Here is an 18,683-nt window from a genome sequence, read left to right as displayed (position 1 = left end):
AGACAACGAGACCAGAAGCAATTGAGCATGAAAGTGGTGTGCTGGGTTTTTGAATTCCTCGCGGTGGTTCAGCTGCTAATCGAAACTCAGGTGAGTGTGTATAAGTCGATCAAGCCACCCACTTGTCGAAATTCGAATCAAAATCAAGTATCGTAAATTACGTCAACCCGAAGCAATTCGTTTGGGAACTGCGAACTATTTATTCACGAATGCAAGGTCAATTACCGCGGCCAAATTAGTCGCACTTTAGTTTTTTTTTGGAATTATTTTGTATATTGTTATATCGGCGGAATCGGTTGCGGAACGATACATATATATGTATAGTTGATTCTCCTTGAGCTTGAGGTGTGCAGCACAGAGCGGTTCGCATTTCCGCATGATTTGATGGGAATTTTTTGGGTTTTCCATTTCTGACTTTTCGACTTTTCCGATTTGGCCCTGACCTACGTCGTTTTTCGAGTGAGTCTGATTTATTGGCATCTCATTATGCGAACATAGTGTGTGTGCTGGTTTATTTGATTCGACTAATTTCAGTTGTAAACATGGTCATTAAAATAATTTAGCTATTCAATTCATTCACTAAAATCTCTTGATTAGCCCGTTCCTGCTCGCTGAAACGATAATGGCTTCCTGTTTTTGCAAAAAAAAAAAAGCAGATGATTAGGTGAAAGAATATGTTAGCTGGTTGGAATAAATGAACCAATTTTGTTGCTGGATTTTGTCATTTGAGTGTACCAGTTATGCTTATTTTCCCGAATATTTATAGAACCAGTCATTGAACTAATAAAACTTTTTGAAGCCGTCGTTAATTTCGAATCTCCCTTTGAGGTCAGACAGTCTTAAAACTGACGCCATATAATTATGTCCAACTGGTACTCAAACTAGTTGAATACATTTCGAATAAAAGTTTGCCATCTTTCATTCAGAATTTTTTAGAGTGAAGAATTACAGCTTTTTATTACTTCAAAACATCAGCTTCATTATATTGGTTCATGTCTTAGTTCATTCAAATCAGAATTATAGTTATGAATATTATTCACGACTTAATTGTGACTCAAAATGAATCATGATCGCTTTCAAGTGAATATACTTATCTGTTGTAAAACGTGGCCCATTTACACGATCAGTACTACTCAGCAGCACAATGAGGCACCAGAATGTGTCCAGTTCCCCGGGGATGTGGCGGCTGTCGGGCGTTGGTGAAGAGGTTATGGCAATCGGTTATGTTGTCGGTCCTCGACAGACGTCGAAGCCTATTTTCGACTGGGAGGACGGATGCAGGGATCCGCCGGATCGGTCGGCGAAAAGCGTGAGTTATTTATAGAGCGGCGTCGCGTCGCCGCCTGGCGTCCCATTTGGAACTGGAGCTGGGACCGTGGTGTACCATGGTATATCGCACCATACACACACTTTCCTCGGGGATCACACTGCGCTGGCAGACACGAGACTGTCGAGAGCAATGACACTTCAAATAAAAAGCGGCGACATGTCTGATTTATAGTGGTTGGATGTGTTTGTGGAAGAGGATGAGGATGAGGAGGCAGGAGAACAGGGAAGCTGGGCAGCGAATGTGGGCTCCTTGAGGGCAGCAGAAGAAGTCGTAGGGCGCAGATCGCATTTCACACTCAACCCCGCAGTAAAGTGGGAAATCCAAAACCCAATCTCTCACACACACATTCCTATTCCTATTGTTTTCACCCAACAGAGTGGCTATGTGCAGGAGGCGAAGAGGGAGATTTGGGATGCGATGGCTCACCATCGCCACCGACACCATCAGCACCATCACCACGGAACATTGCATTGGGTGGATGGGCGGCGGGTGCACCGTCTGCGAATGCCACACCCACAGCGTTGGAGTGGGCGGCGGAGATCGATCAATCACCACCAGCCCTTCAGCCGCTGGTCCCAGTGGTCACCATGCGACGAGGAGTGCGTCCGGCGGCGGGAGCGGTTCTGCAAGGTGAAGCGCAAGTGCGGACACACCAAGCACGTGGAGCAGAGCAAGTGCAGCCAGTGAGTGAAATATACATAAACTATTAGTTAATATAATTTATAATTATGGAAGTTGTTGGAGATTGTGAGGGAATCTTTTTTAAACATTTAACCAGAGAAGTTTGAATATTAAGTTAGATTTTTATATACCTCATATATAGGGACATTAAAGTAAAGTAGTTCTTTATGCATTATTTTATAACTATAATAATAATAAATAACTAACTTAAACGAACTAAAATTGTAATTATATTTCTTTAAGTGCTTTCAAGTTTGTCTGGCGCAAATTAAAAGTTCATAAGCATATTGACTTATTTTTAAACCCATTTAGCACAAAGTCTAGCACAAGAGTACATGTGCATTACGAGTATTTATAGCATTGGTTCACACAAATATTAAGAATATTTTTTAGGCCACATTTTTTAGTTTGTTTATACCCAAAAAGTTCTAATTTGAGCAGCGTATCCTATTACTTTCCATACTTTCGTAAAAATTATGTGTGAAATACCCTCAGATCTTGAGTATCTTTTTATACTCCACAGTTGTCATCCTGCACCTGCAATAAAGTGGCAGCCACCGTTAATTCTGGATGATAGCCACATCCGCGAGAGAAACCAACCGCTTCCGCAAGCGCCGCCCCAAACACAACCACCACCTCCTCCGCCTCCGTCGATTATCATAAATGCGGCGGCTGCGGCGTCAAGTGGTCCCACCGTGGATTATCGCTACAACGAGTACAAGCCCCCACCAAATTATGCTCCACTTTATCCATCAACACATCCACCTATTTATGCCCCCACTTACCCCGCCGATCATCATCCAACCCACCTACCAACTTATCCACCGCCAACTCATCCACCAACTCCACCACCGACTCCTCCAAATAATTCTGACGAGGTGGTGCGCCATCTGCCAAAATATCCGGGTAAAGATATATTCAGCGAAGAGGATGTGGAAGATGAACTTGAACCCGAACCTGATGAGGATTTAATTAGTTCCGATGAGCAGGGTGACTTCTTTGTGCTCAAACATCGTCGTCACAGGCGAAGGCAAAACCATAGAAGACCCTCCCACAGGAAACCTCCCAAGGAGGAAGACTATGATGACTCCGACTTTGTGGACTTTGGCGAGAGGAAGTCACTGAGACACAGACATTTGGGCGAGGATAGCAGCGTGGAGGGTGATGTCTTTCAGTACGAGGACTTCGATTTACCTGACACCATGTACGCGGATTCCGAGGAATCCGAGGGTGAATACCGTAATATCACTTGGGTGCAGCCAGCCAAGGATGGAATAGCGCTAAGGCGACGCAGGGTCTACTCCAAGTGGAGTAGATGGACCAAATGTTCGCCAAAATGTACGACGAGGAGATACAAGTAAGCTACATGTTTATGTTAATTAACTTCATTACATTCTTCAGAATTCAGATGATATTTCCAATATATAGATACATTTTAATTGAAAACAAAAAGATATGTAGATCAAAGAGATGCCCTAAAAATCCCACCAATAAACAATTAAAATTTACGATCGTTTTTTACACAACAAAACCAATAAAGAAATGTTGTATATCTCCAGGAAGTGCCGCATCACTGATCAGTGTGGCCGTGAAGTTCTCCGGGAGATCGCCTACTGCTACACGGAGGGCAGCTTCTGCCAGCATTGGCTGCAGACACAGTTCCAGAAGACACCAGCTTACGAGACGAGACCGGGTAGCGGGTCAATGACGGGAAAGGGTTACCGCGGACCGGAGTATACTCCTCTAAAGCTGAACTGCGGCATTGTTCGCAGCGGAACTGGACGGAGGAGCATGTCCAACATGCTGAAGATCATCGGAGGACGGGCGGCGCGCAAGGGCGAGTGGCCGTGGCAGGTGGCCATCCTGAATCGCTTCAAGGAAGCCTTCTGCGGCGGCACACTCATTGCTCCTCGTTGGGTACTAACCGCCGCTCATTGTGTGCGCAAGGTGCTGTTTGTTCGAATAGGTGGGTTACCATGCCATGGCTTATGGATTTCGAAAGCTATATCATTTGTACTCCTTTAGGGGAACACAACCTCAACTATGAGGATGGCACGGAGATTCAGCTGAGGGTGATGAAGAGCTATACTCATCCCAACTATGATAATCGCACCGTGGATAGCGATGTGGCATTATTAAGGTGCGTTTGTAACCATATCTTATAAGTATCCTATTAAAAGTGACCTTTTTTTACAGATTACGCAAGGCGGTTAATGCCACCACTTGGATTGGCTACTCCTGTTTGCCGCAGCCCTTCCAGGCACTGCCCAAAAACGTGGATTGCACCATAATTGGCTGGGGCAAGCGTCGCAATCGGGATGTCACGGGCACCAGTGTGCTCCACAAGGCCACCGTGCCCATCATACCGATGGAGAATTGCCGCAGGGTTTACTACAATTACACAATCACCAAGGTACTAACTTACTGCGGATTTAAGGATTTAGTTATGGAATAACTTATGGCTATATCTTTTAGAACATGTTTTGTGCCGGGCATCAGAAGGGGCGCATAGACACGTGTGCTGGGGACTCAGGAGGTCCACTCCTGTGCCGGGACACCACGAAGCCCAACCATCCGTGGACCATATTTGGCATCACCTCGTTCGGCGATGGATGCGCCCAGCGCAATAAGTTTGGCATCTATGCCAAGGTGCCCAACTACGTGGACTGGGTGTGGTCGGTTGTCAACTGCGATGGCAACTGCAAGATGCACTAGCATCCGTGGCATCTCGGTGGTTACTTCGTAGACATGGACTTGGGTCCGCAAAGCTGCAGAGGCTGTGAAAAACTAATTTACACTTTAAGTGTTCGATTCGTGCGGGAAATCGTTGCATGATCACCAACATCACAATTATTATGTGCTCATTTTGAACTAGAAGTTGCAAAGGAACAAATTCGATTGTAATTTAGACAACCAAATATTTGTGTAATTAGCTCTAAAAGCACCTACTAACTGAAAGTACTATTCTCGATGGGATAGCTTTTCCCTTAATAATAGTTACAATTCTAACTTGCCTAATGTACATAATTTAACTCTTAATGTTTTATGCTGAACAATTACTAATGAAATTATTAATTTCTTATTTAAGTTAAATGTAATTACAGTAGGCGTAAGTTAAAACAGGAATCTGAGATTTAAGATTGTAAAATAATTAATAAATCTGATGATAAAAGCCATATGAACTGTAGCTTCACCACTGAAATACACTACAATTAACACTTAGATCCTCTAAAATGGAAATGGCTAAGGGAAATTTCCCCTATAGGCGTACCAAAGAATCGCTGATATGTATATTACTTATTAGTTTATTATATTGGTGTTAAATGCTGCACAGTTTTGCTTCCACAATAAAACTATTTAACGTGATCCCTATACACATTCTTTTTTTACTACTACGAGTACACAATGAATTATAAAAACAAACGATCACAATAGAGAGGTGAGTGCGTGGGCACACTTGCGAATAATTTATCTGTATAAAAAACATTTCGTATAAATTGGTTTATGGGTTCGGTCATCCCAGCATCCCAGCTGCCTACCGCTCGGCTAGGACAAAGTGAAGTGCCACGGAGGACAGGAGGACCAGCAGGGCCACTGCGATTCCCACCATGTAAAGGCTGCGCGAAAGTTCCGGCTTTGGCATCGAACTGGTCATAATCCTAGAATCGTCTATGCAATCAGCGTCCGTCTTGCAATTGTTGAAGTGCGTATCATCCGGAAGTCCCTCGGCCTCCACGGATATGGTCTCTGGGTCCAGCTCCACGTCCAGGATCTGTTTGGCCTGGGAAACCACAACAGTGGGTGCCTCGCCACGGAATAAGTACTCGGAGAACTGAACCACTGCTCCGACCGACGCGCTAGGACCCTCTGAAGGCAGGCTGAAGAACACACGTCTCGGCGGCTCACTAATGTACAGAGCTTCATCGGTCACATAGGGATCGGTGAGTCCATCGCAGTACACTTGTATACGCGTTATCAGCGAACGCAGGACATCGTCGCGTAGGAAACGCTTAACATCGGCTATACTGTTTCGAGGATTGCAGAAAACCTTTGTGGTAATAATGCCGCTCATGTGCAGCGTGCCACTAAATTCGCGCACCTTGATGTCCGTCGGTTTGCTTAGCTGACATTTCATGGGGAGCACTATGCTCGCCCGTATGGTTTCAGTGCCTCCGATGATTCCTTCCGACGCAAGCCGGGGCAGGGAGTCAGTGGTGTTGCTCGAGGCAGTGGCAGTGCCACCTGTTGTCGATGTCGGTTGCAGCTTGTCCACTTTCGTCTTTTTCTTTTTGATATAGGTCTGCAGATCGATGGTGTCCTCGACAACTTCGTTTTGGAGGAACACCTCACTGGCCAGCAGGTTCTTGCGCACCGACACTATCATACTCTGGAACTGGTCTTCGATGTTGACGCGACGGGAGGATTCCAGTATGGGCAGCACATCATCGAAATCGTAGCTGCACTCTAGCTGAATCCACTCGAAGGGTTTGTCCACAAACCGGAACTCCATGTTGGAAAAAGTGCCGCCGCTATCAAAAGAAATACTCTTATTATATTTGGGCTAGAACAAGTTGAATATAATCAAACTACCATATAAACATTAACAATCCTAATGGTTAACTAACACATAAAATGCATTCCAAGAAATAAGAAACACAAGGACAAGGATAGCAAAGAAAGTGATTATTGAACATAGAACATAAGTTATGAAAGTACATAGTTCTCAACTTGTTAGTTACCATATGATGCATTTTATGTTTGCCGTAAAATACGTTTTTTTGCAATGTCTAGTTATAAAATGTAAGCGATTCGTTTGGTGAAAGAAAGAGTACACATTGAGACCCGTATCTGTGATCAGGGATTACGTTTCCAATACTCACTTGCCATAGCTGTAGTTCTTGCAGAGCACTTTCTTGTCGGCCAGCGAATACGAGAGGAATACGAAATCAGTCTGTGCAATGTCGGTGGTGTAGACGCCAAACGAGCTGTTGCTTTTCAGGAGCAAACTGGAAAGGTAAGGAAAGAGGTCATTAAGGATGGAGATTCATGTATATATATAGCTTGTGACTTACTCGTAGATATCTGAAAACAGCTTTTTGGCATTCTTAAATTCGGCGCTCTGTTCGTTTACTACATCGGATCTTACTGAAGACACAAAGATGCCTGCAAAGATCGATATTTAATTATTAATTAATTCTAATTGTAGGTGGTTAGTCCTAAAGCTTTGTATCCTTTAATCTTAGTTAATGACCTAAGTTTACATTACTGGTTTCAGTCCCCATTACTGATAGCTTAAAGGTTTGTCTATGATGAAAGATCAAAAGTTTGCAATTCACAGATTAAACAGTCAACGTGGGTGGGTTGACCATATATACAAAAAGGGTTTGGCTGAAGTTCGAATCCACAGGCAGATAATATGGTCCCATAAATAATATCCCTTAGCATTCTATGATTATTTCTGGGTAGGGCAGATAAAACTGCAGGGGCAGCACGCAAACCCACCGATGACGTCAAAGGATCCGGGACACATTTTGCTGGCGCTCAGCCATTGGGAGGCCAACGCCTGTGAGTTGATGTCCGAAATGGTGAGCCGGACCTCCGACAGGTCCTCCATATCCGCATCCTCCTCGTTGTTCCTGGCCAGGTGGACAACCACGCTTTTGGTGAGGTCCGCTTGCTATTGCAACCGGAGCGGATGAAATCAGGAGAAAGTGGAGATTCAGTTGAGCGGGGGAACCAAACAAAATCTACGTGGCGGATGGCACTTACATGGCCCACGATTATCCCGTACGAGAACTGGTTCTCCTGTGCGCATTTCTCCAGGTACAGCTCATCGTGTTTGCTCAACAGCACTGTGCGCATCGTGGCTCTAAGGTTTCTGCTTACTTCGTCAATTTAATGTTAACTATATTCGTTCCGAAATGACAAATTTTTAGAGCTGGGTACACCCCCCACGATAGTAGCTGTAATCGAATACTTGCTATCGAGTTTACTTGCTTTGTTTCGATAGTGAGCGATAGTGCTAAGCTATTCAAATTGGAATTTAACTGAAATTTGTTTTCTGATTAGGATTTTAAAATTAACGTCAAAATAAAGTCCCTTGATCTCAGTTAAATGATATTTGGGAATATATGAAATTTAAGATGTATTGAATGTGCCGACTATCGATACGCACCAGCTGTACGGATTGGTGTGACCGGAGGTTATATATTGAATGCTATGGACTGTTTAGGTAAGTTCTTATCGATACTTAACGAAGCTTATCTCAAAAAGCTGGACATCTCTAGAAAAACTGTTAGATTTAAAAATATATTCGAAATTTTAAAAAGTGCAATTTTTCTTTACTAAGACTTTTTTTTTATATTTTTGTTCTTGGTTTATTTGAAGAGTGTTTCAAATACCATCTGCAGCATCTAAACAATTGTTATTTTATTAGCTATATATAATATATATATATATTTTTAACGCGTTCCGGCAAGTCACTTAAAAAATTCATACATTCAATAACTGTATACGTATCCAAATGAAATCGAATTCATTATAAGACATACCTAAATCTATTTTTATATACTTCGCTGAATGTTTATACAATTTTTATGAGAATAAGACCACTATACTTTTATTAAATATAAAATGATTGAAAATATTTATTTATTATTCAAGGCTTTTTAATATATGGTTGTTTATTATTGAAATGTAATTGCAGTTTACTTTTGAATTTTCTTTACGAATCGATAATGTCCTTTAGTGTTTATTTTCCTAATCTTTAGACACTCGACTTAGGATATTAAGACTTAATTTACCTCCGCGACTGCGAAGCGATGAAAGTATGTATGTACCCCCGTGGCAAGTTCTTCAATTAAGGCCCCCTTCTTCAGCAGCAACATAATCTCCATCTCCCAATTCCGCTGCACTGCATCTGCTGCCGTGGGGCGATTACGCACGACGTCTGGCCCAAGAGCGGACCCCATGAGTACGGATCCGTGCCACCCAAATGGTCAAGTGACCGGTGGACTATGGCGCGAACGGACGCGATCGGTAATCGAATTAGGTAAACAAACACTCCATAAGGCGGGCGTACGTTGATAATGTGTGCATAAGCAAATAGGAGACGGGATTGGGATTGGGATTGGGACTCTGCGCTGGACAGATCGGATGGACTGCGATGGATGGGGGGATCTCGAGGAGAGGGTTGCGATTGCGGCGGCGATGACGGGCGGAAAAAAACCTAAATGAAATTTCATTTAGGTGGTCGCCAACGGCTGCGGACCATCTGCTTGTGTGAATGCTTGATTGTTGAAGTGCCACTCGATGGGGCGAGGGCGCACGCTACTCGCGGTGATTACACTGGCCAAAATTGGGATCAAATTGTTACGAAGTATGTATATATCACATACAACTCTATTCCATAGAGTCCATTGGTGCAACTCTTTATATCTGAAATATCACAGTGCTGTAAAGTTTCTTTGGTTGCGATTAGTGCAGTTAAGTTCTGAGGAATATGGGTCAGCGGTTTACGTAATTTCTTTCCGTGCAGCGATCAGTATCCAGATATTATTTACTTAGTAAATTATTCCTGTTCGATTGTTTGCGTTTGCTCTGGATCTCTGGCATGAGGGCACTCGAACGTCATCGTCAGCAGCGTTTCATTCATGATTCGCCTTTCACAAATCGAAGGAACATATATGCACGACTGTTCGGGGCATTGTGCACTTTGCATTCGAACAGACAAATAAATACAAAGGCAGTTCTGATCAGCTTAGTGAGACATCTCATTATCGCCAGGTGATTCTGCTGAACCATACCGTTTCGCATCCAGATTTCTGCACTCCCTCCTCTTTCCGCCCGTTCCCATCCCATCCGATTTCATCGCATCCCATTCCATTGGGGAATCATTTCAGGTAATTGCTTTTTAACTCGACTCTCAGCTTTCATCTTTCAGCTTCCAATTCGAATCCTACAGCGCCGGGAGCCACTCAATCCGTGGGCTTTGATGCAATTTGGCTTCTGTGCAGGCCACTCTGCCACTTGGTGGAGCCCGTTTCTGCCCCGTTCTGTTCTGAGAGCTGTGATCTGTGTGGCTCCCCGATCACGCCATGTGTAGTTTAGTTGCAGTTTCGATTCACATCGGATTGCCTTGCCCAGGCAGCACATCAATCATCCATCACGCACCAAAGGCCGGGAGACAACGACCCAAACTGGCAATGCAAACCTGAATGGCAAACGGCCCATGCCACGCATGCGATTTATATGTGTCCAAGGTTCTCTCTGGATCGCAATGGAAGCAATTTGGCCACTTCGCTGCACATTTGACCGGATTAAAATTCCTTTCAAATGGCTATATGCTACTAAGCTCTTTTAAATTGCAGGCATTTTAGTTATTGTTATTTAGCGATCATTTTGATTGGTGTCCATTATGTTATCTCTCAACGAAATAACGATTTAGTTTGTTTAAACAGGACTTCACAGGCTTAAATCTTCTTTTAATAAGTTAATGTTTAAAAATCGAGTTTTAATGGCAATTGGTCAGTTTAAAAGCGGAAGAGTAGTAATGAAGTCCAATAAAAAGGAAGCAATTTAATGCTCTTTTGTTTTATTATATTGCTAGGTACATATGTAAGTATGTTTAATGTTGATCTTTCTGTACTTACTTTTTGTTACTTTTTACTACTTACTAATTTTACAATTTCAAAATAAAAATTTGATCATTATTATTTATTTTAGAAGTTAAAAAAAAAGAATTATATAAAACTTTTGTTTTATTCAAGCCAAATCCCAAACTTCTCAGTCTTTACCCTTAATTTTTAGAGATTGTATGTATGTACGAACGTTTGTAAATGTAGCTCATTTGTACATATATCGATATGATAATCAAGAGTTGGTATTTGAAAGTGCCTACTTATTGGGGCCATGGCCTCTTGGCTTAAAGTAACGATAAATTGAATGCATTACTCAACAGTGAACAGTAAGAACTAAATGTTCCTAAATGGTACAATTTAAGCTGTACGGAGAATTCAATCAATTAGAATATTACATTAGGCGAGAAATGCACCTAAAGGTTGACTTCTAACGCGCTGTAGTATCCCAAGAACATTTGTAGTTACAATTAAAGGGTTCCCCAACTCCTCCTCCTCTTCTTACTCTGGTTCTTCTTCTTGCCACTTCCCCAACTCGTTCGCTCTCTCTCACACTCACTGCTCTTCATTTGCCTGCTTCTTCTTCTTCTTGCCACTGTTTATACTCAGCACTTTTTACCAACAACGAGTATATAATTGTTTGATTTGTGTGCGCGCATAGTGTGCATATGGTTGTCCCGCTCTCTCGCAGAAGAGCGAGAGAGCAAGAGTTTGCCTCAACGGGCGCCATTATGAAAGTACGGTACTCGCAAACCGGTTGGCGTTTCGAATAGCACTCAAAAGCGGAGTGAAATGGTTCGAGTGGAGCGGAGTGACCCGGGTGACCAGGTGAAATTCAAGCGCTCATTGTGCTGAGAGCAGCTTTCGCGTGAACAACGTTTCAACGGAGCGCAGCGTTCGCAAGAAATTCGATAAAAAGAAATTCTACAATAAAAAGAAGAGCAAGAGACACGCAGGAGCGTTTTCTAACTGTTTCTGTCGGGATCGACTGTCGTGCATTTGTCACTGTGTGTGGTGTATCTGTGTGCGTGTGTATGCAAGTGTGTGAGTGAGCAGCACGCTATGAATCCAATTGACCGCATTGCGTTTCCATTTCCGTTTCCGGTTGCATTCGCTATAATCGATACCGCTGCCTTGGATGCGCGACACTAGTGACTGTGATTGTGTTTTACCCAAATAAAATTAATAAAAAAAACAAATCTAAAATAACAATAAATAATAAAGAGAGAAAGAGAAAGAGCGATTCTTAGACATGTTGATTGAGCCGACTTTAAACCGTGACCTTGGCTCGCTTACTGTCGCTAATTCTGGCCTCTCGGCCGCGCACTGGAAAATGGAGCCCCATCCCCAACGCATCACATCGCTGGCCCCTCACGCTTCCAGTGGTAAGTGCCCCAAAGTGCACAGGTGAAAACATGCCGACGGCAAAGCCAGGCTTAGGGATTTTATAAAAATATACAGAAATTTTCAAAAAATGAAACCCGAAACTGGGTCAAAGGTGTAATATGTCATTCGATAGCAAATTAGGATTTTAATTTAAAGAAACGAGTTCTTTCGCAATAAAACCTAAAATCTATTATTGAAATTATATAGAACTAATAACTAAGCATCGTTTAAATTAGTGCGTTGAAAAGGTGTTCCAGTTAAAGTATTTAATAAAATAAAAAGCTGGTTCAAATGTGTACAATGTCATTGTTAAAAGGCGAAAAATGTTACATGTATATGGTACATAAATTATGTAATTCATAATAGCGGAAATTACAAATTAAGCATACTAATTTTGATAGGCCTTTCTTAATTTGTTAAAAACGAGATAAAATAAGTTTAAGCAATGTTGTCCGTTTATAGGAAACCCTTTAAAATTGGTTAAGTTCGTACTTAGTATGTTCATAATAAATGTTATATGTTAGTCCGAGTTAAATCTTCAGTTAAAATAAACACAAGTCGTTACGCATGTCCCATTACCAAGTGCGTGGCTCATTTGGCAGTCCCATTATTTCCTTGCTTTTTACCTTCCAATAGACCGAAATAAACAAAACTGGTTCTCATTTGATGGGCGGCACAATTGATTATGGGCCCATATACATATATATTCAGTTAGGCACGACTGGAGGTGCGCGTATTTTTTTAAAAATATTTGCTTGACAAACAACAAAAGTGAAACGCGCATTTAAAACGCTAATTGACAATTTGAGCGACGAGATGCCCAAGCCGAATGATATATGTAGGTTTTTTTTAAGCGATGGCAAATATAATATTCTGTAATACACAGTTGTTTTTCTACTTGTTTTTTGCTTTCTTTTTGTACCCAGCTGAGTACATATTTTAATTTTCGCCTTTTGTACTAAGAGATCATTGTCGTTTCAATTAGCTTGATAAATCTGCTCGTGCCTGGAAGATTCGATTGCGTGTCGCCACCATTTTGGCCATTCGATCAGCTTAGACATTTGCTGGGGCAATAGAAACGCTAATATACTCGTAGGACCCATCAGTCATTTCGGTTCGGTCAACACAATTAACGCTTAATTTATCATAATTAACCATTGTGGCCGCGACAGCTAAAGCCACAATAAAATAACAATACCCAATTATCATTCAATTGCAGTAGCGGCGGCATCCGTGGCAGCAGCAGCAGCAGCAGCGGCGGCAGCGGCAGCAGCGGCGGCCGGAGCGGGATCGGGATCGGTATCCGGTGGCGGAGGGGCCACATCCACATCACCCACATCTGTGCAAATACCAGCGGGCTTTGGCGGCGGCGGCTCCACTGGCGGCATTCCGCCCGGTGCAGGTGGACCCACGGGGAGCACGTTAAACACCCTGATGTCACAGCATCGCCTCCTGGAATTCTCACGTTTCGGTGGTCTGCGTGGCTATGACATTGCCCAGCACATGCTAACCCAGCAGGGAGCTGTCTCCAAGTTGCTAGGTGAGTTGTGAGCCCTCGAAAGGGACGATCCCTCAGTTCCTTCCCTCATCAGATAACTAATGGGTACTTTGTTTTCGATTTGTTTGCTAATTTTTATGATAAACATGTTATTATCCTGCGAGTTGCCCCTTCCATTCCTACATGACGTATCCCTCGTGTGCGCAGCCGTGTAATTTGGCCACTTAAAATTGCATAAACTCCTGACTGGCGGTGGTCAAAACGCGGCTGGCTCATTAATCAAAATGCGGCTTAGTGGTAGTAGTAGTGGTGGTGGTTGGTGCGTGCTGTCTTGCACTGCAAGAAAAAAATGGTTTAACTCAAAATAGGGAACAGGACTTCATATATATGATCATATTTATTCTATGTTTAGAGTTTTTTAAGTCTTTTAAAGTCTTTTAAAGTAACTACTTTCAACTGAAACCACTATATTTTAAATTTTCCAACTCTTGATCAGCTCTGGTTTCTACCAGTGTATTTACCAGGGCATGTATTGTATTGCCATTCATATTTTCCGTACATCACATGTTGATGAAACGAGCAGATAAAGATATTAGCAACCAGGGATAATCCTTGCTGCCAGCCAAAAACAGATGGATTGCCAAAACCAGGCTGGCAGAGTCATAAATCCATTGTCTCATAATTTAACTGGGATTGTGCTCTGATTCTTGCAGGCTCGCTGCGACCACCGGGCTTAATTGGTGGCTCAAAGCCCAAGGTGGCCACGCCGACGGTCGTCTCCAAGATCGAGCAGTACAAGCGCGAGAATCCGACGATCTTCGCCTGGGAGATACGAGAACGCCTGATCTCGGAGGGTGAGTGTTCCACATAATTGCAGCTAATCCGCGGACGCAGATTGAACGCTGATTGATCGGCGGTCGCTTTTAGCTTTTGATCTCGATCTTCGACTGCTCGGTAATTGCGTAATCCCGCCTTGCAGGTGTCTGCACCAATGCCACCGCTCCATCGGTGAGCAGCATCAATCGCATCCTGCGCAATCGAGCCGCTGAGCGGGTGGCCACCGAGTTTGCTCGCACCGCCGCCTATGGCCTGTACCCGCCACCCCCTCATCCGTACGGTAGCTTCACCTGGCATCCGGCCGGCAATGTGCCCGGCGGCCAGGGAGTACCACCACCGCCGCCTCCATCCGCCCTGTGGTCCGTCGCCGCTCCCACGCTCGCCAATCTGCCTCCGAGTGCAGCGAGCGCTGTGCCCGTCTCCACTTGTGGCTCCCTCAGTTCGGCGCACTTGATGGCTGGCGGAGCAGGTGCCACACCCACCAATCGAGCTATCTCTCCTGGCTCTGGCAGCCACGATACCTTGGAATCAGCGGATGAGAACCGGCACATAGACTCCGATTATCTGGATGACGATGATGAGCCCAAGTTCAGACGGAATCGGACCACCTTCAGTCCGGAGCAGTTGGAGGAGCTGGAGAAGGAGTTCGACAAGAGTCATTATCCTTGTGTGAGCACCAGGGAGCGGCTGTCCAGTCGCACCAGCTTGAGCGAGGCAAGAGTTCAGGTGAGTCAGGGGAAAAATAGATTTTAAATAGTAACGAAGGCTTCTGACTCAATCTCAATTACTGCCCAAAACTTTTCATAAAACATAATTAAAAGTGGTTAATAAAGTAGTTACATAGTATAATCAATACCTCAAATAACTAATCATTATTAAATATCATTTATTTCTACCCTTTCCAGGTGTGGTTCTCCAATCGCCGGGCTAAATGGCGTCGCCACCAACGCATGAATCTGCTGAAGCGTCAGCGCTCCAGTCCCGCCAATCCGCTGCACTCGCAGCAGTCGAACGATGCGCCGGCCAGTTCGCCCACGCCCAGTAACCACAGCAGTGCCTCCACCTCCGCTCCAGTGGCTCCCGTGCCGCCACCTCAGCAGCCGTTGCCCCTGTGCGGTGACCACTCGCCACAGGGACCGCCGCCTTCAGTGCTGTTGCACCCACTGCATGGTCCTCCAGGCGGCCACCATCATCATCATCCTCTGCACCTGCCCACGCATCCAGCTGCCCTCCAGCTGCTCAGCCACTACCACCAGCAGCAGCAGCAACAGCAGCAGCATCAGCAGCAGCAGCAACATCATCAACAACAGCAACTCTCACCCAGTGGATGCAATCCGGCGGCGAGTCACCTCTCCATGGGCGGGGAGCGGAGTGCCTTTAGGAGTCTGGTGAGCTCACCCTCGGCGGCTGCCTTCCTGGGATTGGCCAGGCAATATGCAGTGGCTGCTTCACTAACAGTTGCCGAGGAGCAGCGCTCCAGATTGCACTACTCCGCGGGCGGTTTGAGCAGCGGTGGTGAGGGCACAGGACCCAATACCAACACCAGCGGCACCACTCAATCTGGCGGCTCAACCATGACGGTGGACAACTCGTCATCGGATTCGGATGAGGAGATCAACGTGCACGACGATTCCGATGGTGAAATTGAGTCGTCGGCGGCAACGGCGGCAAAGGTGGCCCGCCTGTCATCCTCCGATGCGCCGGCCACGTTGCAATTCCTAAAGCATGACCGCTAGATGGGCCACATGGGCGGCAAGGGCCACCTGGTCTAGATGGGCGGCGGCAAAGTCTAATTGAAAACCTGAGTTGTGCGCGCCTCTGTGATTGACAGTGGCAACAAAAACAAAAGCAGCAACAACAACTACTGATGCAATTGCAATTGCATTTGAAATTGCAGCTTGGTGGACTGAAATACGAGAAGCGACTACACACACAGTGGGCAAACAAATCGAAAAACCAAAGTTAAAATGCTGCTCACCTACTTGGCTGCGGTTCGGAGTCGCTAGAAAAATAGAAATAAAAAAAAAAAATAGAAAAAAGTAAACAGAAAAATGTAGCAGACAACAGCAGCAACAACATAATGGGCGGCTTAAGATTAGCTGAAATTGTAACTAATACCCGATACGAACACGCTTTTCCCACTTGAAATGCACATGCCCATTGTATACCCTATAGTTATGCATAATTATACTATAATACTTGTTCATTCGCCGGCTGCCGACTTACCTCATCACCATTTAAGGCTATAGCATATGCAATATCTAACTATATGTAACTTTAAACTTTAAAATAGTCCTAAGCCAAATCTATTTATGAATGCGTATTGTTTAAGCATTTGATTCATGAGTTGGTTGCGTTTGAACTGATATTTAGTGCGTAGACTAAGTGTTTTTGGCTCAAATCAAAAAAAGAAAGAAATGGTCAACCGCTGAGTGAGAAACCAATAAAAAGTGCAAGAAATAATCGAGAATCGCTTACTTTCTTTCGGCAATAAACAAATAAGAATATAACCAGGAAATCGGTTTGTATAGCCTCGCTTTGGTTTGACAACAAATACAATTTATACGTTCGATTTCACGCATAATTATCCATTCAAACACACTGGGCAACACAAACACACACAAAACGCGGCCGAGGAGCATAAATAAGCATTTAACACTCGAAAGCTTCTTAAAACGTTATTAAATATTAATACAATCAATATTCATTGTGTGACCACAGAACGAAGACAGTACAAAAAGCCAAACGAAATCGAAATCAAAAAGAAAAAAAAAAACAAAATACGCGCATAGAAAACGCTTAAATTTCGAACGTAATGGCCAATATGTCCAAATCTGGCTGATAACATCGACATTTTAATTATAACCAAATGAAGCCGCGCGCACAAACACAGTGGGGACAGACTAAACGCGACGAGGAGATGAGAATGGATGGTATGGTTTGGTATCATATGGTGTCGCATGGGGACCGATTAAAAATGCCGAGCCAACTAAGCACATAAATCAATGTAAATTATGGTGTTAACAAAAGGCGAGCTTGCAGGCTTGGATTGGATCCGATCCGATCGGATGGGATGGGTTGGGATCGGTTTGGATCGTTGACTTTTGTAGGTTGGTAAACCGGGTGGATGCGCGTCTTTATTTCTGGCCTGGCCGAGATTTAAATGAGCTCCTCGCATCTGATAAGCGAAAGAGCGTGGAGCACCAATTCGTGTCGATACTTACAGCTCCGAACGGAATCGGGATCGGGATTGGAAGTTGTGGGTTTGCGGGTATTGGGGGATTTGAGAATGGTCATCGGGTGTCCACAAATTCAATTTGCTTGGGCTTTTATGAGCAAATGGCCCAGCCCCATCTCCATCGTCATACCAATCGACTTATTCTAATTTAGTGCGGAGCTCTGCTCGTGAGCATTCCTTTAATAAATTTAAATCACCTTCTATTGAAAATATTTTCACCTCGGGCCCATAAATTATACATTATACGATATTTATACAGTCTGCGCCACGTCTCTGCCTGTATATATGAACATGTATGTATATATATTTTCGGCTTTTATTTGCCTTTTGGGTTCGCGCTCATTCAGTGATTTCGTTTAGTGTACTTAACTTTGATTTGACGGCCTGGGGATTCCATCAGCGTGGTTTTCGGCTGCAAGGGATTCGCAGGAGGATGCCTTGGTTTGATGGACCTGGGCAAAGTGGCGCTCTCATGAGCGCCATATAATCGCAGTCAAACATTTTTACGATGCAGCATCGCAAGCTCGTATATCCAGCAACCTCGACGAGCTGATCAGTTGGCCACTTGATGGGCCACGAGGATCCTGCAGATTGTCCTGCAACTTTGTTGCCAAATCTTTGTGGCCCGCTGTTGGCTATGAGCAGTTTTTATTGTCTTGGGTTGGCGGAAATCGATGAACTTTACCAAGGCTCCACCGCCGGACTCGAAGTACACAGATACAAATTTTATTAAATATAAATATGATTAATGCGATAAGCCTGTAGCTTAAAAAATCATTTTTATTGAAACTTATTAAAATGGCAGATTATTTAATCAGTATTTGTCAACAAAAAGTGTACCTCCAATATATTTATATATTTTAAAATTATTCAACATTTTCTATACCCAATATTTTCCAGTGCAAGTGTATCTTTTGTGCCTCCACTGGCAAGGAGCCGGTGATAAATCTGTTGGCGAGCCGGCGCAACATCGCCATTGCATACTTCTAAATGGACCATAAACGTGCGAAGTCGCAACACCAGCAATAACTAAAGTTAGTTACGTTTACTAATATGACAACAATGTTGTTCTTGGGC

The 18,683-nt window shown here is 43.9% G+C and overlaps 4 protein-coding genes across 6 annotated transcripts; 3 read left to right on the top strand and 1 right to left on the bottom strand.

Annotated features, from left to right (window-relative positions):
• Window positions 1-9: 9 nt before the first annotated feature.
• LOC6605445 lies at window positions 10-5,385 on the top strand. The gene is made up of 7 exons (XM_032719379.1): window positions 10-90; window positions 1,706-2,013; window positions 2,535-3,368; window positions 3,571-3,977; window positions 4,037-4,151; window positions 4,208-4,424; window positions 4,487-5,385. Exons 1-7 carry the CDS (start codon window positions 28-30, stop codon window positions 4,724-4,726), a joined length of 2,184 nt encoding a protein of 727 aa, XP_032575270.1. The 5' UTR covers window positions 10-27; the 3' UTR covers window positions 4,727-5,385.
• Window positions 5,301-7,977, bottom strand: LOC6605443 (protein odr-4 homolog). 2 transcript variants are annotated; one of them, XM_032719380.1, is made up of 6 exons: window positions 7,781-7,977; window positions 7,514-7,688; window positions 7,084-7,174; window positions 6,892-7,017; window positions 6,751-6,798; window positions 5,301-6,540 (listed from the first exon to the last, which is right to left on the bottom strand). In XM_032719380.1, the coding sequence occupies exons 1-6, from the start codon at window positions 7,871-7,873 to the stop codon at window positions 5,547-5,549; spliced, it is 1,527 nt and encodes a 508-aa protein (XP_032575271.1). In that variant the 5' UTR covers window positions 7,874-7,977; the 3' UTR covers window positions 5,301-5,546. The 2 variants fall into 2 exon arrangements, with proteins under 2 accessions (XP_032575271.1, XP_032575272.1); XM_032719381.1 differs by lacking the exon at window positions 6,751-6,798 and having other exon boundaries at window positions 7,781-7,975.
• A 1,050-nt stretch (window positions 7,978-9,027) lies between these two features.
• On the top strand, window positions 9,028-10,609 carry LOC6605442. The gene is given in 2 exon segments (XM_032718821.1): window positions 9,028-10,204; window positions 10,207-10,609. Coding segments are annotated over 2 exon segments (264 nt in total). The 5' UTR covers window positions 9,028-10,107; the 3' UTR covers window positions 10,374-10,609.
• An 889-nt stretch (window positions 10,610-11,498) lies between these two features.
• On the top strand, window positions 11,499-16,838 carry LOC6605441 (paired box protein Pax-6). Of its 2 annotated transcripts, none has more exons than XM_032718994.1 (5): window positions 11,499-12,032; window positions 13,256-13,573; window positions 14,245-14,385; window positions 14,511-15,094; window positions 15,274-16,838. In XM_032718994.1, the coding sequence occupies exons 1-5, from the start codon at window positions 11,900-11,902 to the stop codon at window positions 16,102-16,104; spliced, it is 2,007 nt and encodes a 668-aa protein (XP_032574885.1). In that variant the 5' UTR covers window positions 11,499-11,899; the 3' UTR covers window positions 16,105-16,838. The 2 variants fall into 2 exon arrangements, with proteins under 2 accessions (XP_032574885.1, XP_002030274.1); XM_002030238.2 differs by having other exon boundaries at window positions 13,253-13,573.
• Window positions 16,839-18,683: the final 1,845 nt, after the last annotated feature.

This window comes from Drosophila sechellia, chromosome 3L (assembly GCF_004382195.2).
Source record: "Drosophila sechellia strain sech25 chromosome 3L, ASM438219v1, whole genome shotgun sequence".
Lineage (NCBI taxonomy): Eukaryota > Metazoa > Arthropoda > Insecta > Diptera > Drosophilidae > Drosophila > Drosophila sechellia.
The sequence above is the reverse complement of the archived record's forward strand: the minus strand, read 5'-3'. Positions and strand labels throughout refer to the sequence as shown.

Bases quoted from the DNA above. Each gene is read 5' to 3' on its own strand.
- LOC6605445 (XM_032719379.1), top strand. From the start codon at position 28: ATGAAAGTGGTGTGCTGGGTTTTTGAATTCCTCGCGGTGGTTCAGCTG. The intron at 3,978-4,036 runs GTGGGTTACCAT...GTACTCCTTTAG, and splicing joins GGTGCTGTTTGTTCGAATAG to GGGAACACAACCTCAACTAT. The intron at 4,425-4,486 runs GTACTAACTTAC...TATATCTTTTAG, and splicing joins ACAATTACACAATCACCAAG to AACATGTTTTGTGCCGGGCA.
- LOC6605443 (XM_032719380.1), bottom strand. From the start codon at position 7,873: ATGCGCACAGTGCTGTTGAGCAAACACGATGAGCTGTACCTGGAGAAA. The intron at 7,689-7,780 runs GTAAGTGCCATC...CGGTTGCAATAG, and splicing joins ACGGGATAATCGTGGGCCAT to CAAGCGGACCTCACCAAAAG. The intron at 6,541-6,750 runs GTAACTAACAAG...TTCTTTTGATAG, and splicing joins AACATAAAATGCATCATATG to CGGCGGCACTTTTTCCAACA.
- LOC6605441 (XM_002030238.2), top strand. From the start codon at position 11,900: ATGTTGATTGAGCCGACTTTAAACCGTGACCTTGGCTCGCTTACTGTC. The intron at 12,033-13,252 runs GTAAGTGCCCCA...ATTCAATTGCAG, and splicing joins GGCCCCTCACGCTTCCAGTG to TAGCGGCGGCATCCGTGGCA. The intron at 13,574-14,244 runs GTGAGTTGTGAG...TGATTCTTGCAG, and splicing joins AGCTGTCTCCAAGTTGCTAG to GCTCGCTGCGACCACCGGGC.